Here is a 19,451-nt window from a genome sequence, read left to right on the forward strand (position 1 = left end):
ATCCTCACCTTTCCCCCACCCTAGTCCAGGCAATGCACACCTTTGGTTTAATTTCCAGTCTTCCTAAGGATTTTGGGTTCTTGATCACTTAAACAGGTGGCCTTTCCTGGACTCCTGGACTAGGTTTAGGTCCTCCAGATGCATGTTTCTCTAGTATCCTTGCAATAACTTTTGACAATAGTTCTCTGAGTTGGGCCAAACTTCATAAGTTAAGGGCACCGTCCTCTATAAAACTGCCTTCATTTCAGACACCAGCCACAAGTTTGGACGTCTCCAGGTCACCCTCACTTCTGATCAGGCTACAAATTTGGGGGCTTTCCTTCTACCTCCTGAGGTTCAATAATGCACTTGAACAACTCAAAGAACTCAGGAAAATGCTATTCCGGTTGCAGTTTTATTATAGCAAAAGAGGATAAATCAGAACCAGCCTGAGGGAGAGATGTATAGAGGGAGGTCTGGGAGGTCCCAAACATGTGAAACTTAACTTTGTTCCCTCCCTATGGAGTCAGAAAGCTCTGCCCTCCTGGCATGAAGCACATCCATGTTTTACACAGAGTACATATTGCCAACCTGGAATGCTTGACTGAGCTTTAGCATCCAGGATTTCTACTGGCGTTTTGTTATGTAGTCCACGTAGTTGAATCTCCAGCTCCTCTCCCCAGGCAAGGCTGACATCACCTGGATCAAAGCCCCAACCTTCGAATCCCAAGGTTGGTCTTTGAGGCATGGCCAGCCCTCATCCTGAGTTGTTTTAGCATAAATTGTCAGGGCCCACCATGAATAATAAAGGTGTTCCTATCACTCAAGAAATTCTCTGAGTTCAGAGGTAACCTCCCAGGAACCTGGGCAAAGGCTAGCCAGATTCTGTATTACACAACCCTGAACTTCTGTTATGATATCCCATCAGCTTATAGTTGCCTGTTTGATGTCTGCTTGCTGCCCAAAGTTTTCCTTGTTGGAATATTTCAATTGAAACTATGTACATAATGTTTCAAGTGGCTGTAAGACAATTCATGTTTATATTTTTTCTTCAGTTTCTTTTATAGGTTATCATTTTAGAGGAATTGCTCTCTTTAATTTTCCTCCTCTTGTAAAACGAGACTACATTGTGACATTCTTTTGAAATCGAATTGTTACTAAAGCCCCAAAGGCCTGTTTGCTGGCCGCTCAGTAGCCAATAATTGATAATTGACAGACAAGTGTTCGTGTAAGGAAAGGTGGCCTTTAATCAGGAAGCTGCCAGCCTGGGGAAATGGTGGACTCGTGTCTCAAAGACCATCTCTGCTTTTCCCAGACTTGCCAAAGGTTTCACAGGGACAGGTGGTAGGGGGTTGATTCATGGTGATCTAAGCAGGGATGTGCAGGTGTAATCATAAAATTGCAGATAAACATCAAAGAGCTTCTCAGGTGGGAGCTGATTCACGGTGACCATCCACCAAGAAGTCAGGCCTCAGATTCAGTTCCTGTTAACATCAAAAAGATCTAGTTAGTAAGCTAGTAAAGAGTGGCCACCTGGGTTGATAATTTCTTCCATAACTATTCTGTGTACAATGTGAGCAAGTCTTTATGTTCCAGCATCATGTGAACAAGAATCATAGTATTCTAATGTCCACCTGCAAACTATGCAGTTCAGGTTACACGAGTAAGAAAAAAACCTTTAACTTAGAAGTTTAACAAAATGGAGGCACTTCTGCTCAGGCTGCTACAGAATCACTGTGCACAGCGGCTTGGAACTGAACTTGAAGAGCAAACTCAGTTTAATTCAAACAGGAGCCACGGGCTGCCCATCTCCTAAGAGAATGAGAGGGAGATCTGCCGTTAGGGACCCTCCATCTTTGTCTTCCACAGTAATGTGGGAGGCCCAGCCAGTCTTTCGGGAGCCTGAGCGGAGGAGTGACGTCACGCCGGCGGGCTGAAAGGAAGTGCGTCATCACCCGCAAAACCCCGGCCCCAGCGCGCGCGCGCGCACCCGCTCTGGCGCCCTGGCGGCCGCGTGGCGCGCTGCGCAGGCGCAGAAGCGGCGCAGCCCCGGTGCTCAGGCACTGCTGTGGACATCCCCGGGGGCCTCGGGCGGCCGGGACCGGAAATGACGCGCTCGGCCTTTCCGCCTTCCTGGCCGGTGGGCGTCGAGTGTGAGCGGTACCGTGCGCTCCGAGGGTTCGCGGCCCAGCGCTCCTCGGCCGGCCCCGCCGCCGCTGCCGTCCGCGCTCCGCGGTGCAGAGAAGATGGTGGGCCGCAACAGCGCCATCGCCGCCGGGGTCTGCGGGGCCCTGTTCATCGGCTACTGCATCTACTTCGACCGCAAGCGACGGAGTGACCCCAACTTCAAGAACAGGCTGCGAGAACGTGAGTGCGGCCCTCGCCCCGGGGGGCCGCCCCTGTCCCCTCCCGCCACCGCCGCCCTCCGCGGCCAGGGTCTCGGGGGGCCTCGTTGAGCGGCCGGCAGAGATGGCGCCGGCCGCGCGGCCCCGGCCCTCGGCCTGCTCCGCTCCCTCCATCTTGCAGGAAGGGGCCCCCCATTTTGTTTTCCCCAAACGCTCTTGCTTAGGAAACACCCTCTTACCATATATGTTTTTTAAAACTGTTACTTTGTTTATTTTTTTGGCGGGTGGCCACTCTGGGGATCCGAACCCGTGACCTTGGCTGCACTCTAACCAGCTGAGCCAGCTGGCCAGCCCTCATCCTCTCATTTGTTTTCTTTTTTTGCAAAAAAAAAAAATTTTTTTTTGGTTATGAATATTCATGAGACACAGCTGATTGTCATCTATCGTGCCCATGATGTGGGGGCTGTGTACCCATCACCACAAATTGCATTTGCATCCCGTCACCCCTAATTTGTATTGCAATTTAGGGTGCGTGTGTGTTGGCGGGGGGTGGGGCTGGGTGGCTCTTTGGTGGCCCCTCACCTTTTAAAACCTCTGTCCCGAGCTCGAAAGTCGTGCCTTCTGTACTTGCCGGCTTTCAGCCCGAGGCCAGGTCCGCTCGTCTCCTGCGGGGTCGGTGCTGCATTCCGAAACCCTCTCGGTAGCGGTGAATGCTTCCGAGATACGAGCGAATGCTACAGCAAGTGCAGGGAGTCCAAAGGGCTGCGCTTCTCCCCCGGCTCAGTCTTATTTCAGACCTGCGACAGCTTTTAATTAAGAGAGGTTTGCAAGAGGGAGATGGTGTCCCCAGAACCGTCGTGATCCGCCCTGAATTTGGGGGGAGTCTTCATTTGCAACAATAGAAAAAAGCACGTTTGTTGCCATAAGAAATATTTTCATAATTTTATCTAGGTTGCTCAGCCGGAACAGTTTTCTGAAGTTAAAATTGGTGTGTGAGTTATGAAAGCCCGGAGAGTACGAAGAAGTGATTACCCTTTTTCGTGCTATTTAACTTAGCGACCCTAAGGCATTTCACGCGTTCGATAGGCGCACGTGGTTAGTGACTACCTTGTTGGACAGCGCTGATCTTACACCATCTGCAATATGGCATTCGTTCTGGCTCTCATGTTTTAGGAGGAAAGAGAGGTAGAGAGAATTTATTTATGGTTCGGTAGACTCCTACTGTTTTGAATTCGTGCACTGGGTTTGCAGGCCCAGCTTGGTCACTGATGAGAGGCGTAATCTTGGGCTTTCTGAATCTTAATGTCCTTAGCTGTAAAATTAGGTACTACCAACTGCCTCTTGTTGGCTTTGTGAAGATTTTTTAGTAAGGTGTTTGAGGTGCCCACCATGTTTCCTGGCGTAGGGAAGGCCCCTCCATAAAAAGCTGGCTTTGTGTGACTGTTGGAATTTAGATCATTTTCTTAGAGTTTCAAAAATGGGTAGGGGCTGGGGTGTGTAGATACAGAGCTCTGTAAAGAATGGATGAACCCGTTATTCCTTTGGAAACTCTGAAATTCCATTGTTGAAAACGTTGAGAAAGCTTAACTTGATTGAAGAAATCATAAGAGCTGTCATTCTAGGCAAATAGAGGAATGTTGTTTTCAACATTTTCAATCCAAAAAAAATTTTTTTTCCTAGCATTAGCACCCTGGTGACTTAAGTGAATTACTAGCTGTAGCAATAACCTTGGGCAAACAACTTCAAGCTTTTAATTTCCCAATATTGTAGAGCTTAGTACTGTCCTTGACACAGGGTAATTGATGAATGGTACAGATTTTCTATTATTGTTTGATATTTTCATTAGCAAGTGAAATTTTATTTAGAGTAATTTTCCTATCTGTTTAAAGGTAATTGCATGATTAGCTAATTTTAAGAACTTGAGGGTATTTTGCATTTGTGGAATAAAATCGGTTTTAGTTCAGTTAGATTCCCATAGAATTTAGAAATGTTTCATCTACAATAAAAGGGCAGTTTCTCAAAACAGTTTATTTTAAGATCAAGAGGCTTAAGTTGTTTAAAATAAGTTGTTTAAAATAAGATTGAGGTTAGATCTCACATCCTAATTTATTTAGACTTGTTTTCTGTTAGCAAGAGCAGATAATCAGTACTCTTAAGGTGTAATTTTATCAATCTGGGTTAAATGAAATTTAACCTCCAAATTATAGTAACAGCTACAGATATGTTTCATTTATTTGGTACCCTATGAAATGATACATCATTTAAAAACATAAAGTATATGCCTTATTTAAACGAATGCTTTAAAAATTGTTTAGATTTGGGACTTCCGTAAGCTCACATTTTATGTGTATTTTTTATAGTAGACCTGCTTCTTTTAACTTGCTGGTTTTACAACAGGAGCATTTGAGACTTATATCTAGCAAGTACTGTGTTAAGGCCTGATTTTGCTGATTGAGTGTGTAACTCCTTGGTTTTTCAGCCTTTTACTATCTGTCCCTTTATCACAGAGATGCTATATTAGACTGACTGAAGATAGTTTAGTGTAACAAGTTAATTGTCTCATGAAACTACAGCCAGAACTTTAATCTTATTGCTAAAAATGTAAAGCGGTTAAGTGATCTTAAAATTTGGTAACTGTGTCAGTCACATGTATTCAACAATAATCACATACTCCTTCCACCCTATTTAAAAAAAAAAAAAAACTTTAAGGTTGGCTAGTAATAGAAACCGAGTTTCACTCTCCTGGGTTTTATTGTCATTTTTGTCATCTTCCTTAAATTCTGATTTAGCAAATTGTATTTCTCAGGGTTTATTCGACTAACGTGCTTTGCTTGTTTCTGAGGTGCCTTATTTTGATGGGAATGTCTGTAATACTTCTCTTCCACATATTGAGTGTAGACACAGAATAGAGCAGTGTTCGAGTGCGTACTCTGAAGTTCAGCTGCCTGGGTTCACATCGCCACTCCGCCACTTACTAGTTGTAACCTTGGTACATTTTCTCATCTGTAAAACGGGTAATGAATAATAGTACCTGTTTTAGTGTTGTTGTGGGGATTATGTAGGCCAGTTTATATCAGATATTTAGGATAGTTTCTAGATTGTGGCATCTAAAATTTGTCGAGTACTTGCCCTTAAAACAGCCAAGTGTTCCTCGTCTTCATATCCAGTTCCTCTCTGAAATCTTCCATTTTTCTTCTCGTCTTACTACTACTCTTTCCAATACGGGTTTCAGTCTGTACCATGGTATTTAGCAGTTAGGTAATAGAGCTTGGTATCATTCATGATTTTCTGCCTGAAGAGGACCAAAAACCAAATTTGCGAGTAGAATTATGTTCTGTTTCCCCACAGTTGTGCAGTGATGAGTACGTGGGTAAGATAGTTTGTTAGGAAAATTGGCAGTCTCATATTAATAATGTGAGGTCAGCTTTAACTTACAGTTTTCTGTTGAAACTGCTAGAATTTGTATTTGTATTTAAGCCTTAAGAGTGGTAGCGCTTCGTGTGTTGTGGGGACTAGAGTTGGCGAGGGGTACAGGTGTGTTAAATCCAGCTTGTAAGGGTAGAGTAAAAAAAGGTACCCTCACCATAGTAAATTAACCATCTGTCTGGAGTTAGGCAGACAGGTTACTGCCTCTTTAGTCACACATTGGGACTTGGATTTGTAGAGGGCTTGAAGGTTTCCAGAGGACATTTGCCTGTTCTATGGCTTTTGTTTCAAAGCAGTCTTATAAAGTCAGGCAGCCATATCTTTGAAGAATTAAGAGATTTGCCAAAGGTCACCCACTAATAAGTAGTAGAGCCTTACCTTTTCTTAGCTCTGCCATATGGTTATTTTTCACGTCATTAGTAATTTTTCGTGACTATTACTTCTTTAGGTGTGTAGTGTGGCACAGCCCCTCAACCGAGGGAGCTGTCTCAATGCCACATGCTCACATGGCATGTGGTGTGAGTCTAGGCACTGTTAAAAAATACTTCACATACATTAACTTATTTAATTCTCAAAACAGCTCTATGAAGTAGGCGGTGCTCTTAGACCAGTTATATGAAGAAAGTGAGGCCCAGGTTACTGTCATTTGGCCAAGGACTACTAATAAGGAAAAGGTCCTGGACATGAACAAGGCCTGTGCTTGCTCTTTGCCAACACGGGGTGTACCATTAAGGAACAGTTTAAAATACTGTTAGTTTCCTATTACTGATAGACTGATTTTAAGTTGACTGATCTATGATGAGGGTTTTGCTTGATTTCATAACAAAAACAAGACAGCAAACAACTTACTGTCTCTAGGCAGAGCTTATTCATTCTTAACTAGCCACCGATGCTTCTGAGCACTACTCCCCCACTTTTGCCAAATGCATAAATACTATATTTTGTTTTTAGAAAACATTCTCAAATCACATAAGAATGCCAGTTAGTTTTCAACATTCAGTAAAAGTAGAATCTGATATATTGCAGTAATAAAATTCCCTAGTAACAGTGCATATCCTGTGTAGGTTAGAGGGGCTCGCTCTGCTTGTTGTAATTACTCGAAGGTCCAGCTCTTGGAGCAGTTGCCATCTTGTGAAATGCTACACCTGGTGCCCCAGAGGGAAAGAGACAGCTCCTGCTGGGAAATGTCACGTTGCCTGTAGCTCATTGACCAGAACTAATCTTATGGCCCTGACAGATCACAAGGAGACCAGGGAGGCATAGATTCCTAGAGTTGGAAATGTTTAGCAAATAGAATTAATGACAGCCAGAGCAACTAGAGTTCTTTTGATTCCCATTTTGATAATAGCAAACTGAAAATAATACTTTATGTTTCTTGTAGGAAGAAAGAAACAGAAGCTTGCCAAGGAGAGAGCTGGACTTTCCAAGGTAATACTTAAGTCTGTTTTTTGGTTAGATTATATTATGTACCTTATTGAAGTATTATAATTTTTTAGAAGTATTATTTTAAAATCTGCTTCAATTATGTATTTTGAGAAAGTTAGTTGATGTTGGACATTGATTTTCTATTTTAAAATACATTTGTTGTTTTAGGAATAGTTGAATAACTTAGTTCAACTGCAGATTATCCGGTACTTCATTATTTCCTCCTTGTTAGCCATAACAACAAACAGCTTATTATATAGGCATTGTTTAAGGGGCGATAAAATGATGGTCTCCAAAAGACATCTATTTACACCGAAGAGGTTAAAACGTTTTCACTCAGCTACTTCAAAATGATTTAATTTTTCTTGCTCCAACTTCCTTTAAAAGAACCACATGCTATTCATTTGTGGTTCTTTTTTTTTTTTTTTGACTGGTAAGGGGATCGCAACCCTTGGCTAGGTGTGGTCCGCACCACGCTCAGCCAGTGAGCACACTGGCCATCCCCATATAGGATTCAAACCCGTGGCCTCGGCGCTACCAGGGCTGCACTCTCCCGAGTGAGCCACGGGGCCAGCCCATTTGGGGTTCTTTTTAAAAGCAAGTTGAAAATTTGGCTTTTTAAAAAAAAAAAAAACAAATAAGTTAAGGCAAGGAAAAATTAAATCAATAAAGGTTATATTTTATTTTCAGACAGTTGAGTAATCAGCACAGCTAATTAATTGACGATGTGGTGATAGTGAAGAGAAGCCGGGAGGGATCACTTTATTGCTGTAATATGTCCAGACTCCCTTTCTGAAGTGTGTAATGTGTTCATTATGGTTTTGTTAGCCTTTTCTTTCTAAGATATAGGAAAATAGATACAGGTATGCATCCATGTGTATTTTTAGATTGAGGAATAGAATCAGATTCTTGGTATATGCTGGGATAGTCAATGAAAGATGCTTGTACTTTCAGAAACTTAAATTTTCTCACCTGTGGTGGATAATAAGAGTCTGTGCAGTGTAATTCAGCAACCAAAACCTTCTATTAATGGAAGTCTAGGTTTTTAAATATAAAAGGATTTTTTAAATAGTAGTTTTACATTGTTTAAAAAGACAACCCATACAGCTGGTAGCACTGTATGAATACTGTAGTCAACCTACAAACAAACTACAAAACAAGAAACACAGAAATGCAAACTTATTTAAATAAAGCTTGCTTATAGTTGTTAGAGGTAGCTCGAGTGCCGAACAAATAGATAATATACTAATTATGCAGTCATGTGTTCCTCAGTGGTGTATTCTACTGCCACTAACTAATAACTAATCTTTTAGATGCATATAAAAATCTGTCTGAAATAATGTTGAATCAGAAAAACAATTATGGTTGTATAAAATCTATGATAATGGCAACAAAAAAATGGTGTGAAGTGTGTAGATATTTGTGCTCTTCATTTTTTTCTATGTTTGATTCAGAGCTTTCTAAGAACTATTCGGATACCAATTTGATCAAGAAATATTTTTTCTTTCATTCATTTAAGTGTTGACACTAAATTCTAATCCTTGAAAGTGTTGTTTAAGACTAAGTCTCTTTTCATGGTTTTTAGAATGAGCTATTCAATTTTTTAAAAATTGATTTTCTGTGGATTGGTTATATCCCCTGGCATAATTTTGTTATCAGTTTCTAAATATTCTATTTCCAAACAGTTACCTGATCTTAAAGATGCAGAAGCTGTTCAGAAGTTCTTCCTTGAAGAAATACAGCTTGGTGAAGAGTTACTAGCTCAAGGTAATAGTCATTAAAAGCCTAAGGAACTAGATAGAGTTTTTCACACTAATATACATTCATGATAATAAGGGGCTTTTCTTGTGTAGTTCGGCTGTTTTTCGAAAAGGTGTTCTAAATATTTCAAGGCAGTTTTTAGTCGTTTAGTAGTGTGAGGATTATTTTATGTAAGACTGGCTCTAGAAAGGAAATTTTCTTGTGGGTTATCATTGTCCATAATGTATTTTAGATGAGTTTTAATTTACTTGCTACATATTATATACAGGCCATAATAAGTAATTTTTACAAATGAGGTTGCTCGTAAGTAGTTCGGAGTATGTAGCCATAGTACAATATGTAAATAGTAACTGAAGGAATATGAGCTAGGAATATACTCCTCAACTCCCTCCTCTACTCTTCAGGTCTTCTCCAGTATTTATAGGAAGGAAAGGCTAATGTAAGTCCCAGAGAAGGTTAATTTACCTCATCAAGGTCACATGGTGAGTTCTTGACACCTTATTTCAGAACCGACTAGTTATGTGACCTAGAATTTGGGCTTTTCATTACTTTGTGCCTCATTTATTCTATCAGCATTATTATGAGTTTTTTTTTTTACAGATTCCTATTGTGAAATTAAAATTATCCAATTGACAAATCTGAGAACTTTCAGTAATTTAGAGTTGTAAATGTATGTATAGATCTTTTCAGTGTCAAATTAGCTTTTATCTCAAAAGTAGCTTTGAAATAGTTGCTATCATTAGTAAAAGTGGTGACAAGTTTTTCTTATTCTCTGTGCTGTGTCAGTAGACAGGATTGAACTACATGATGCAGAACGTGTGCTGGTAGGTGTCGGGTTTTTGTTGTTTCGTTTATGGGAAGATATTAACCATTTACAGTGGTGGTGACCAGCTTTACTTTTTGTCATGCTCTCCTATCCCAAGAAATAATTTCTTGACATAATTAGAATTTGCTCTACTAATTTCACATAATGTGTCGCAGTTGGTCTGCTCCCTGTGCTCTGATTGCTAACAGACTAGGATGATTAAAAGTGAGTACAGGTTTGTAAGTGATGACAGGAGAGTACGAGATAGATACCAGTCAGGAAACATTTTCAGGTCTCTCTCAGTCTGCACATTTTATTTTCCCCAGTGGTTGGAGAGACAAGGTCTAGGCATTGGGGAGAGGGAGAGCATGTCCCTTAATACTAAAGCAGTGCTTAATCCCGACTGGCACTGCTCCTTGAGTCCTGGGACACTGGCCTCGATCTTCCTGTGCTGTGTGATCGGTGGATTACACGATGCTCTTGATGCTGTTGGTGTTAACAGAAGGCGCCGCTTACGTTCCAGCTACCCGAGCAGCAAAAGCTGTAGCAGCGTCCACTTTGCACAGGCAGAGGGGGGATGACAAGTTGACAGCAACTGAGATTGTGTCATTGTGTCCTGGATAAACTCTTCAGCATTGTTGTTGGATCTGCAGAAAAGAGAGTTGCCAGTGCTGATTCAGAAGAGATTTAAGGCCTTTATGGTGTCTGTTCACAAACAGGAACTAACTGAATCAGCCAATCTCTTGATCACCTACAACTCTGCACCGACCATAAGCTGGATCAGTCTCTGTGGTGGGCATCATTATGACATCATTTTAATACCCAGGAAGAGATTTGGCTGAGCAGGTCAAAGTGGTGGCTGCATACACCCAGATGACAATGGCTGGCACAATCATGGTAGCCTAAAACAGTGTGTAAATGAGACAGTCACAGTCCTCAAACTAGCAGCAGAGATTCAGCTTTTTCTGACCACGGTTGAGGTTAGGAAAGCCCTTGGAAACCTTTACCCATCACATACCCCACAGTGCTGAAACTTTTACCCAGAAGGTTTCTCAGTCATTCCATAGCAGCCAGTTGGTGGAACAAGAAGATACCATCATTCTCATGCATGTCAGCAGCACACAGGGTTAAACACACGGGGTCTGATGATGGAGCTGTTGCCCAAGCACATACTTAGTTCCCTCAAGCTTGTTGGGGTGGTAGGATATGGTAATTTAACCAGTCTAGAGGAGGAAAAAAGTAAATTAATGGGGATCACCTGAAGACGTATTCTTAAGTCACCAGCTGCTCTCGAGAAAGCTGAGTGAGAATACAACAGCCATTGTGATTTGTTTTGTAGTAGTGCTTCCCTGTCATTGATCATTAGTTTAGAATAAATCTGAATCGGTTTAACACCTTTGCTGTCCATAAAGAGAAGCTGGATTAGGGAGGACATTTAGGAATGCAAGCAGGGGTTCTGGCGTTATCTGACTAAAGGTTGTTAGGAAATAATGTGAACCTGTTCGGGCAGACCACTAAGAACAGTGTCCCTGGCTCTTGGTGAGTGGTAAATGTTGGTAGTTAATGTTGTTGTGAGAATGAATATTAGGGAGGAAATATTTTATCTACTTGAATAAATTTTTATATAAAGTCAACACTTGAAAAGCACTGTTAACGTAAACTTTTTTTTGGTGGCTGGCTGGTACAGAGATCCAAACCCTTGACCTTGGTGTACCTATTAGCCCTGTTAACATAAACATTTGATAGACTAATTGAAAACTTGTTCTTGCTTGTTGAGATCATTTTCCTGAGAATTTATAAAATGGAAAATTATTTAGTAGATAAAAGAACTTAGTGAAAGTAATGATCTTAATAGTATCGAGAACTTTAAAAGTTCTGAGATTTTACCTTACTTGCATGCTAAGAAGTTAGTTTGCTTCAGTTTCGCAGATGCTGGCAAAAGATGTGAGACTCCTGGGTCAGAGACCAAGGACAGTTCATCACTCACTGCTATAGCAGTAGCCAGGGGATTGGCATTGGTACTGATTCTTTGAGCCTCAGTTCTCATCGGTGATGCAAAGAGGGTCAGGTGACACCTGTACATGTGGTGGGTTGAATACAGGAGAGGAGCCCTGAATTTAGGGATGCTGAATCCTTTATAGTGGGCCATAAGCATGTCTGCCCTTTGCCCTAGATATAGAGGATGATGTACTGGCCCCTGCTCCAGGGAGAGACACTGTATGTTCCAAGGTTGTAAACTACACAGACATTCTTGAAAAAATAATTCAGAGTAATGACAGTAAATGCCTCTGTTCAGACGAAGTGCAGAAATGTGAGAGACTCTTAGAGGGTTGTCCCCCAGCCTGTATCATTTAAAAAAGAAATCCCAATGGAGTTATTCTTCAGTAAGGCACATTAAAAGGATTTCCTTCGTATTCATAGAAAAGACCTATTCAAAGGAGTACTTAATTTGAAACCATATTTAATAGGATAAAGCTTTGCTCACCAAATTTGGGACAGTTCTTTGGAGTTTGATTTAAAATGGAATGAGCTGAGGACAAGGACCACATGACAGATACTTAATATTTATTGAATTAAATGAACCTTCAAAAACTGTAAACCCAAGTATTTTTTTTCTTTGAAAAGTAGTAAGCATCACACCAGGGTCAAGGGTTCAGATCCCCATACTGGCCAGCCACCAAAAAAAAAAAAAAAAAAAAGTCTATTGAAGGTAATTGAAAGATAAAAGAAAATAAATCCTCCCACTGAGAAACAATCATTTTCTTGTTACCTTTCTTTCTTTCTTTAGTATGACCATTTCTCCTGCTGGTATCATTGTGAAACATTTTTCTTGTATTTCCCCATGGTAACATTCAAATAGTAGAAAGGGTTGGGTGACTTTGGGTCTCTTTTCCACCTCTGTCCCCAGTCTTCTAGTTCTCTCTTCTCATAGAAAAGTACTTTTCCATCATTAGCAATTTTTCACGTGATCCTTCAGAAATATTTTACATATATACATAGTGGTATACTTGGACATTTATCCACCTTAGTTTCCCCCTTATGTATGTATATCAGACACTTCCGTATCAGTACATATAATCCGACTCATTCTTGTTAATGGCTTCATAATATTAAGTGATATGAATGCACTCTGTACTTGTAGATTATTTCTGAATTTTTATTTGCACATCTTTTTTTTAGCCAGCATCACTTGGAGATAGAGTAAAAAGTTATTTTTGACAAAGCCAGGGCCTCATGTTAAGTGTAATTTTATGTAAATCTTGCAGGTGAGTATGAAAAGGGCGTGGACCATCTGACAAATGCCATCGCTGTGTGTGGACAGCCGCAGCAGTTACTTCAAGTGTTACAGCAGACCCTGCCACCGCCAGTGTTCCAGATGCTTCTGACTAAGCTTCCAACAATCAGTCAGGTAAGGAGTTGAAATGTTATCAGATGAAAGTGAGCAGGATCTGAGAATTGAATGTTTAGGGACATTTAAAAATGAGCCTAGTGAACATGATGAAAAATCATGAGAAACATTCGTATAGTGAAAGTAATACTGGAGATACCGGTGCTTGAAATTTTCTCCCCTAGTGGCAGATCATCAAAGCAACTGGGCATAAGATCTAGTGATTGTGCCCTAGAGCTGGATCAGGAAGTGTAGGTCTTAGTGTTAAGTCTCAGGCCTTCATAGTCAAATTCCCAAATTCAGGCCACGCTTGGCTACTTTCTAAAACTGGTTTTCTGCCTACTCTTTTGGGAGACGATGCCTTCAGTTAGGCAGCCTGACAGAGGAGCCAAGATGACATAGCGTGGCCCTTAGGTCATAAAGGAACATGGGATCCCTCTGACCTCACTGTCTAAAGGCTCAGTGCCTCTGCTTCTGCTGAGGTGAGCTTTGAGGTTGGAGCTGTTTAACTACATCTGTAAATCCCTACTCCAAAGTGCAGAATATACCATTTATATAAAAGATTAGTTTATGCATAACTTGAGTTAATTAAAATGCATTCTGTTAATTTTGAGTTGTTCCCAAGGGGCTCAAGGAAATCTGCTTTTTGCAATAGCATGTCTGTTACCTGTGTTAATTTCCCAAGTTGGTGTGATTAGAAAGTAGTGAAATGATGAAGGGACGTTTTCACAGAACTTTCTGGTTAGTTAACTGACCAGTTAATTTTTCAAACTGATTTTTACTCAGGTTTGGAAAAGGACTGGAAAGAAACTAAAGGTCCTGTATTAGTCTGTTTGTGTTGCTTATAACAGAATACATGGAACTGGGTGATTTATAAAGAGAACATTCATTGCTTAGAGTTTCTGAGACTGGGAAGTCCAAAGTCCATCTGGTGGTGGCAACAGTGATCCAGGGGTCTCACATTGCAAGATGGTGGAAGCAGAGAGAGAGAAAGACAGACTCTCCTCTTCTTTTAAAGCCCTCAGAACCACACCCCTGACCACCATTATTAACCCATTCACTACTGCACGGTCCTACAATCCAATCACCTCTTCAAGGCTCCACCTTTCAATGACCATAATAGGATTTCCCACCCTCTTAACAGTCACAGTGGGGGCTAAGTTTCAAATACATAAAGTTTGGGAGACAATTCAAGCTTCAGTAGTTTTGGGGGGTGGTGCATAATTCAATCCACTACTGGTCTCAAAGATTTGAGGGAAAGAATTAGCAAATCAAGGACTTGGTCTAAATCTTTTTTACTTAGACTAATGTGGTTCCAATTTATTCAGGTCAGAATCCTCGGTTTAATATTACACACTGTTTGGAAGGCAGCCTAGCATAGTGCTTTGGAAAACTGACCCTAGGATGATGTTTTTTGAAACATGTTTGGGTTTGGGATGAAGCCTGATTTCTCTCTAAAAATGGCTTCCATTGCTCAGTTTGCTTGTCTCCTGTTATCTGGAAGTGCTTTCAGAATGCCGTGTTCTTCATATGATGGCTACGAGCATTTCCACGCCAAGAAGGGTAATGTTTGAGGATAGAGTGATTGGGTAAAGCACTAATCGGTATTCTAAGTTTGTGTGGGAGTGAGAAGAGATCTCAGATTCTTTTTGGTTTTAGTTGCATAATTCACTAAGGTGTATGGAGCTGACAGGAGTGTGATCATCATTTTCTTAGGTGATAACAACGTGTGAAGTGTTAAATATCGAAATAAATGCCCGAATGGGTGAATGTTAGCAGAGAGTTGATTCTTTGAGTACAAAGAGCATTTTCTGTTGAACTTAGAATCCTGATTAAATGCTCATGACACTTTTAAAAATTAAATTATTTTTTTCTCTTTCAGAGAATTGTAAGTGCTCAGAGCTTGGCTGAAGATGATGTGGAATGAGAAACAAATGTGTCAACACAATGAAATTTCAGTTGAAAATATTTTAAAAATTCTTAACTCGGAAGTTGAGCAGCTCTGGGGGAGTTAGGGCAAATATACTTGTTATGGACTGTCCTACACTGAAATCTACCAAAGTTAATGTCTACTTTGTGTAGATTCATTTGTCTGTTTTATTTATTTTTCCCAGTAAAAAGTGTATTTTGATAGAGAACATTTCGTTTTATAAATACACTATGAGTTACTGAAATATCATGGCTTTCGTTTATTCCTGAAACATGTAATTGAAATGCACATATAACATTAATTATGGTAAAAATACTCAGTGCTCAGTTTTGAAAGATAGGCAAAAAAGTGTAGGAGAAAGCTGAAGAATGCACATTTTTAAGCTAGAACATTTTGCTATAACTCAGAAAATTGGGTAGAAACTTTTTTGTATTTGTGAAAACTGAGCGTTAAGATCTGTTCACAATAATTTCTTTCCACTTAATCTCTTAAACATGAATACGTGAGGTGCGCTGCTGTGCTGCTTTAACAACTTCACCCCCTCCCTGTGGGTCAGTCTTGAAATGTTTTGTTTAAATCAGTGGGCTTCGTGTGTTCTGCATATTTATCTCCTTGTACTTTAAATATATGTAGTTGCAAACAGCACCAGGAATCAGATCTATGTGTACACCCCTAGTCTGGCGCTGTGAATTTGCCAGTTCTGTCCGCTCACTTTCCTCACTTATGCAATGAGGGAATGGGGCTGCTGATCTCTGAATTGTCCCTTTCAGCTTCTAATTCATTTGGTCCTGTTCAGCATCTGCAAATCTACCTTTGCTTGAGGAGTGTATTTAGGCAACCAGCCTTTGCATTTTTATACATTCTGAATTTTGCATGCTTGCCTGACTTAGTATTTCCAAGTTGATCTTTTTTATTAATGGTATAACTATCTTGTTAATCTTCAATGAAATTATATTGTTCTGTTGCTCTGTAAATTAATCTGAAACTCTTAAGGTAACTGGGATGATCTGCTTGTAAAAATATTTGTTCCCTTTTGCTTTTATCTCCAGTGTACCTCCTTAATCCTGCTTCTACTTGGTTAATTTACCTTGTTGGACAGTGAGAGTAAGGTGTAACCTTGTGAGTGAAGACTTGAAAAGAATAGTGCCGGTGGGACCCCTTATTTTCAGGTAGTGACATTATCTGCAGTCACAGGTTCATTTTCAGAACTGAGAATAAGGATCCTTGGTACTTAATGGCATCTGTTGAACTGAGCAGCATTTCTCATTGTGCAGATTGCCTTTATTCTGTCTAAAAATGTGTGGACAAATCGCAAAGACTTTTCATGTGTACTAGGCTTTTTATTTTGTTTTACTTACAAACTTCTTAACCTTGATCTTGGTTTTTTGTGATGGTTGTGGTGTGGTGGAAAGAGGAGTGTGGTTCTCATTTCTGCTTCTGGTTAGCTGCACAACTAGGCAAGTCACGTAACATCTCTGAACTTACCTCTGGTATTCTCACTATAGAATCACACTAGGTCACTCACACTTGAGGACTCTTCCTCAGGTACCTTCCAGGTTTGTGATCTTTAACCCTTAAACAGTGCTTTTTTTTGATGACACACAGTATGCTTTTGGGGGATGGGGGGGTGACCAGTACAAACATGCTGACCAGTCACTTTTACTCATAGGACCCAAATCCAAAGTAGTGTGGTGGTGATTGGTCAGTGATTGGCCATGTGGCTAAGAAACCATCTGCACCAACCCAGACACAGATAGGTAGTCAGGGAGACTTGGGGGGTGGGGGGAAGAGGGAGCAAGGGGCAGATAGCTTGGCGAGGAGGGAACGGGCCCAGAAAAATGCTGGTTGGCTGTAGGATTGAGGGGGCATCTAAAATTTGGGGAGTGTAGAAAGACTGCCATTGAACTGTCATGCAATAGGAGGTGGGTGTCACTGGCTCTCTGGAAATAATCGGCTTTGGTCCAGTGCTTGAAAAGGCAGTGATAGCTTCATTTTACAGCTGATAAGTCAAGTACATTTTACTTAAATGAAAGCTTTGGTGCTCTTAAAATTAGGTACCACTTTTGAAAGCTATCAGTGTGAGGCAGAAAAGAAAAGAAAAACCAGCTGTTTCTACCCCCAGAAACATCATTGTTGAACACTATCTGTTCCTATCTTAAGTTTTACACAGTGGTCGATCCAGGTAGTTGTGATGCTGGCTAAATGGTGCTCAGCTGAGAATGAAAAAAACCCTAGATTTAGGTAGAGTAATACCATCTTGAACGTTCCCATGTGCTAATGTTGCACCCATGTGTGAAATCTTTGGAAATGGAAAATATGTATTAGTGCTCATTGATATGCTTCTTTGGGCAAAGATCTATTGTTTGGTTCCACAGTTTGTACTTGAAAAGAAAGCATATTAAACAGACTTACCTGGCAGTAGCAGTGCTATTCTATTAACATAACTAGAACTTAACATTCACATTATGTCAAGTGTGTGAACCTTAGTGTAGTGTGCATAGCAGGCAGGCAGTAAATGTTTGGTTCCTCTTACCTCTCAGTAATTACGTTTGGTATTTTTACCATCTTCCTGCCTGCCCTTCTGACCTTGCTGAATCACCTTTGGACCAGAGTATTAATGAAATGTTCTGCAGAAGGGATTATGAGAAAGTTGTTATATTGTGCAGGTGTCATACAGAACTTCCTTGTAACGTAAACAATGCAGTTTTATTATTGCTTGTGCCTCAACTGTTTAAGTGAACATTAAAGGGCTTGGAGAAAATTCTGGCTTGGTGTGTATTTGCAGAAGTCAACTCTGCTGAATTTGATGACTCTAAAGCAGTGGCGCCTCAACTTCTAGGTTAACATCCCTTTGAGAATATTGACACCTCTGCAGCTTCTCCCCCAGGAGAACCCACATATTTGCCTGTGACTTCAGGGCATCTCAGATTCTAGATTCAGAATCCTGCTTTCATGTCAGTAGGTAAGGGCTTCTTCATAGGAGTGGTGGTCCAACTTCAGCATTTATCAGAGTCACCTGGGAGGCTTTTAAAGCCGCTTGCTGGGGAGCAGGTGTGGGCAGAGTGCAAGTATTAGTGTTTCTAGCAGGTTCTCAGGTGATGGTGATGGTCTGGGATCACTATGTAAGTGACACAGACTGAGCTCAGTGGTGTGGGAAACGTGAACAGGAAATCCTTTTTAGAGAATACTGGCTGTGTTAAGGTCACAGACCATGTACTTTAGTGCTCTAAAAAGCAACTAATGTAGCAGAGTGTGATACTTGAGAACACCTAGTACTCTACATTATTGATAATGATCTGAAGCATAAAGGCCCTCAGTATCAGACTTTAAATTGTGCTCGAGAGGTTAGTCCATTTAAATGTATTTTAGGAAATTTCAGAAAATAGCTCATCAATGAGACAGCAAGCCAGGTCTATTAGGCAGAAATTATATTCCCTAAGCATTTTGGTTGACTTTTTATTTTTATTTCATATTTGTATCTTTAAGTGAATCAATTTTTTAATCTTTTAGATTCAGGGTTTCTAGAACATTTTATATATATTTATAATATATATTTTTTGTTTTTGTGGGGAGGGGGTGGCTGGCCGGTACAGAGATGGAACCCTGGACTTTGGTGCTATCAGCACCACGCTGTAACCAACTGAACTAACTGACCAGCTCGTATTTCACCTTTTAAAGGGTGCGACTGTGTTCTGGAAATATTCCAGGAGGCATTGTGGAGGTATTAAGCCTTGTTTAATTTCCATTAGTACTTACAGGGGAGGGAAATACTTTGACTTATCAATGAAAAGAAGCAGGGTTCCGCGGGGGGAGGTGAGGGAGAAACATGGAGACTGGAGGCTGTGGGTCAGCTGGAGCTTGATCTGGAAAGGGTAGAGGTCCTGGTGTTGCGAGTGTTGTGTGCCAGCACGTGAGCTAACGTTGAGGGAGTGTAGCCAGATCCCCCTGGAACTTCAGTGACCTCTGGACAGTGTTCCCATCATAAAATTGTCCCTCTATCCACAGGGGATTGGACCCAGGACCCCCACGGATACCAGAGTCCTCATGGATTCAATGAACTACCGATTGAAAATATTTGAAAGTAAATAATGACAATACAACAATAATTTGAAAAATGTGAAATTTAAAACAATACATTATAACTATTCGCAGTACATTTACATTGTATTAGGTATTACAAGAAACCTAGAGATATAGGGGAGGATGTGTGTAGGTTATATGCAAACACTACACCATTTTATATCAGGGACTTGTTTTGTCTAAGACTTGAGCACTGGCTCACCCTACTCACGGTGACATCTCCCAGCAGAGATCGACTCTACCAGTTATACCAATATCACTTCCTAAAGGGCCCCGCAAAGATTCCTAAGAGCTTCCACTGAAGTTCCCTAT

At 40.8% G+C, this 19,451-nt stretch overlaps 1 protein-coding gene and 1 non-coding gene across 2 annotated transcripts; both read left to right on the forward strand.

Moving 5' to 3' along the window:
• Positions 1 to 2,100: 2,100 nt before the first annotated feature.
• Positions 2,101 to 17,820, forward strand: TOMM20 (translocase of outer mitochondrial membrane 20). Its single transcript, XM_063082846.1, has 5 exons — positions 2,101 to 2,346; positions 7,132 to 7,178; positions 8,861 to 8,942; positions 13,008 to 13,150; positions 15,012 to 17,820. The coding sequence occupies exons 1-5, from the start codon at positions 2,226 to 2,228 to the stop codon at positions 15,054 to 15,056; spliced, it is 438 nt and encodes a 145-aa protein (XP_062938916.1). The 5' UTR covers positions 2,101 to 2,225; the 3' UTR covers positions 15,057 to 17,820.
• On the forward strand, positions 3,004 to 3,132 carry LOC134366544 (small nucleolar RNA SNORA14). Its single transcript, XR_010022341.1, has one exon. It is a non-coding gene; the product is annotated as a small nucleolar RNA SNORA14 (small nucleolar RNA).
• Positions 17,821 to 19,451: the final 1,631 nt, after the last annotated feature.

Source organism: Cynocephalus volans, chromosome 18, assembly GCF_027409185.1.
Source record: "Cynocephalus volans isolate mCynVol1 chromosome 18, mCynVol1.pri, whole genome shotgun sequence".
NCBI classification, from domain to species: domain Eukaryota; kingdom Metazoa; phylum Chordata; class Mammalia; order Dermoptera; family Cynocephalidae; genus Cynocephalus; species Cynocephalus volans.

What these genes read in the sequence shown, in the direction of transcription:
- TOMM20 (XM_063082846.1), top strand. Translation starts at nt 2,226, where the DNA reads ATGGTGGGCCGCAACAGCGCCATCGCCGCCGGGGTCTGCGGGGCCCTG. An exon ending in AGAGAGCTGGACTTTCCAAG is followed by an intron (nt 7,179 to 8,860) that starts GTAATACTTAAG and finishes ATTTCCAAACAG; the next exon opens with TTACCTGATCTTAAAGATGC. An exon ending in TGAAGAGTTACTAGCTCAAG is followed by an intron (nt 8,943 to 13,007) that starts GTAATAGTCATT and finishes TAAATCTTGCAG; the next exon opens with GTGAGTATGAAAAGGGCGTG.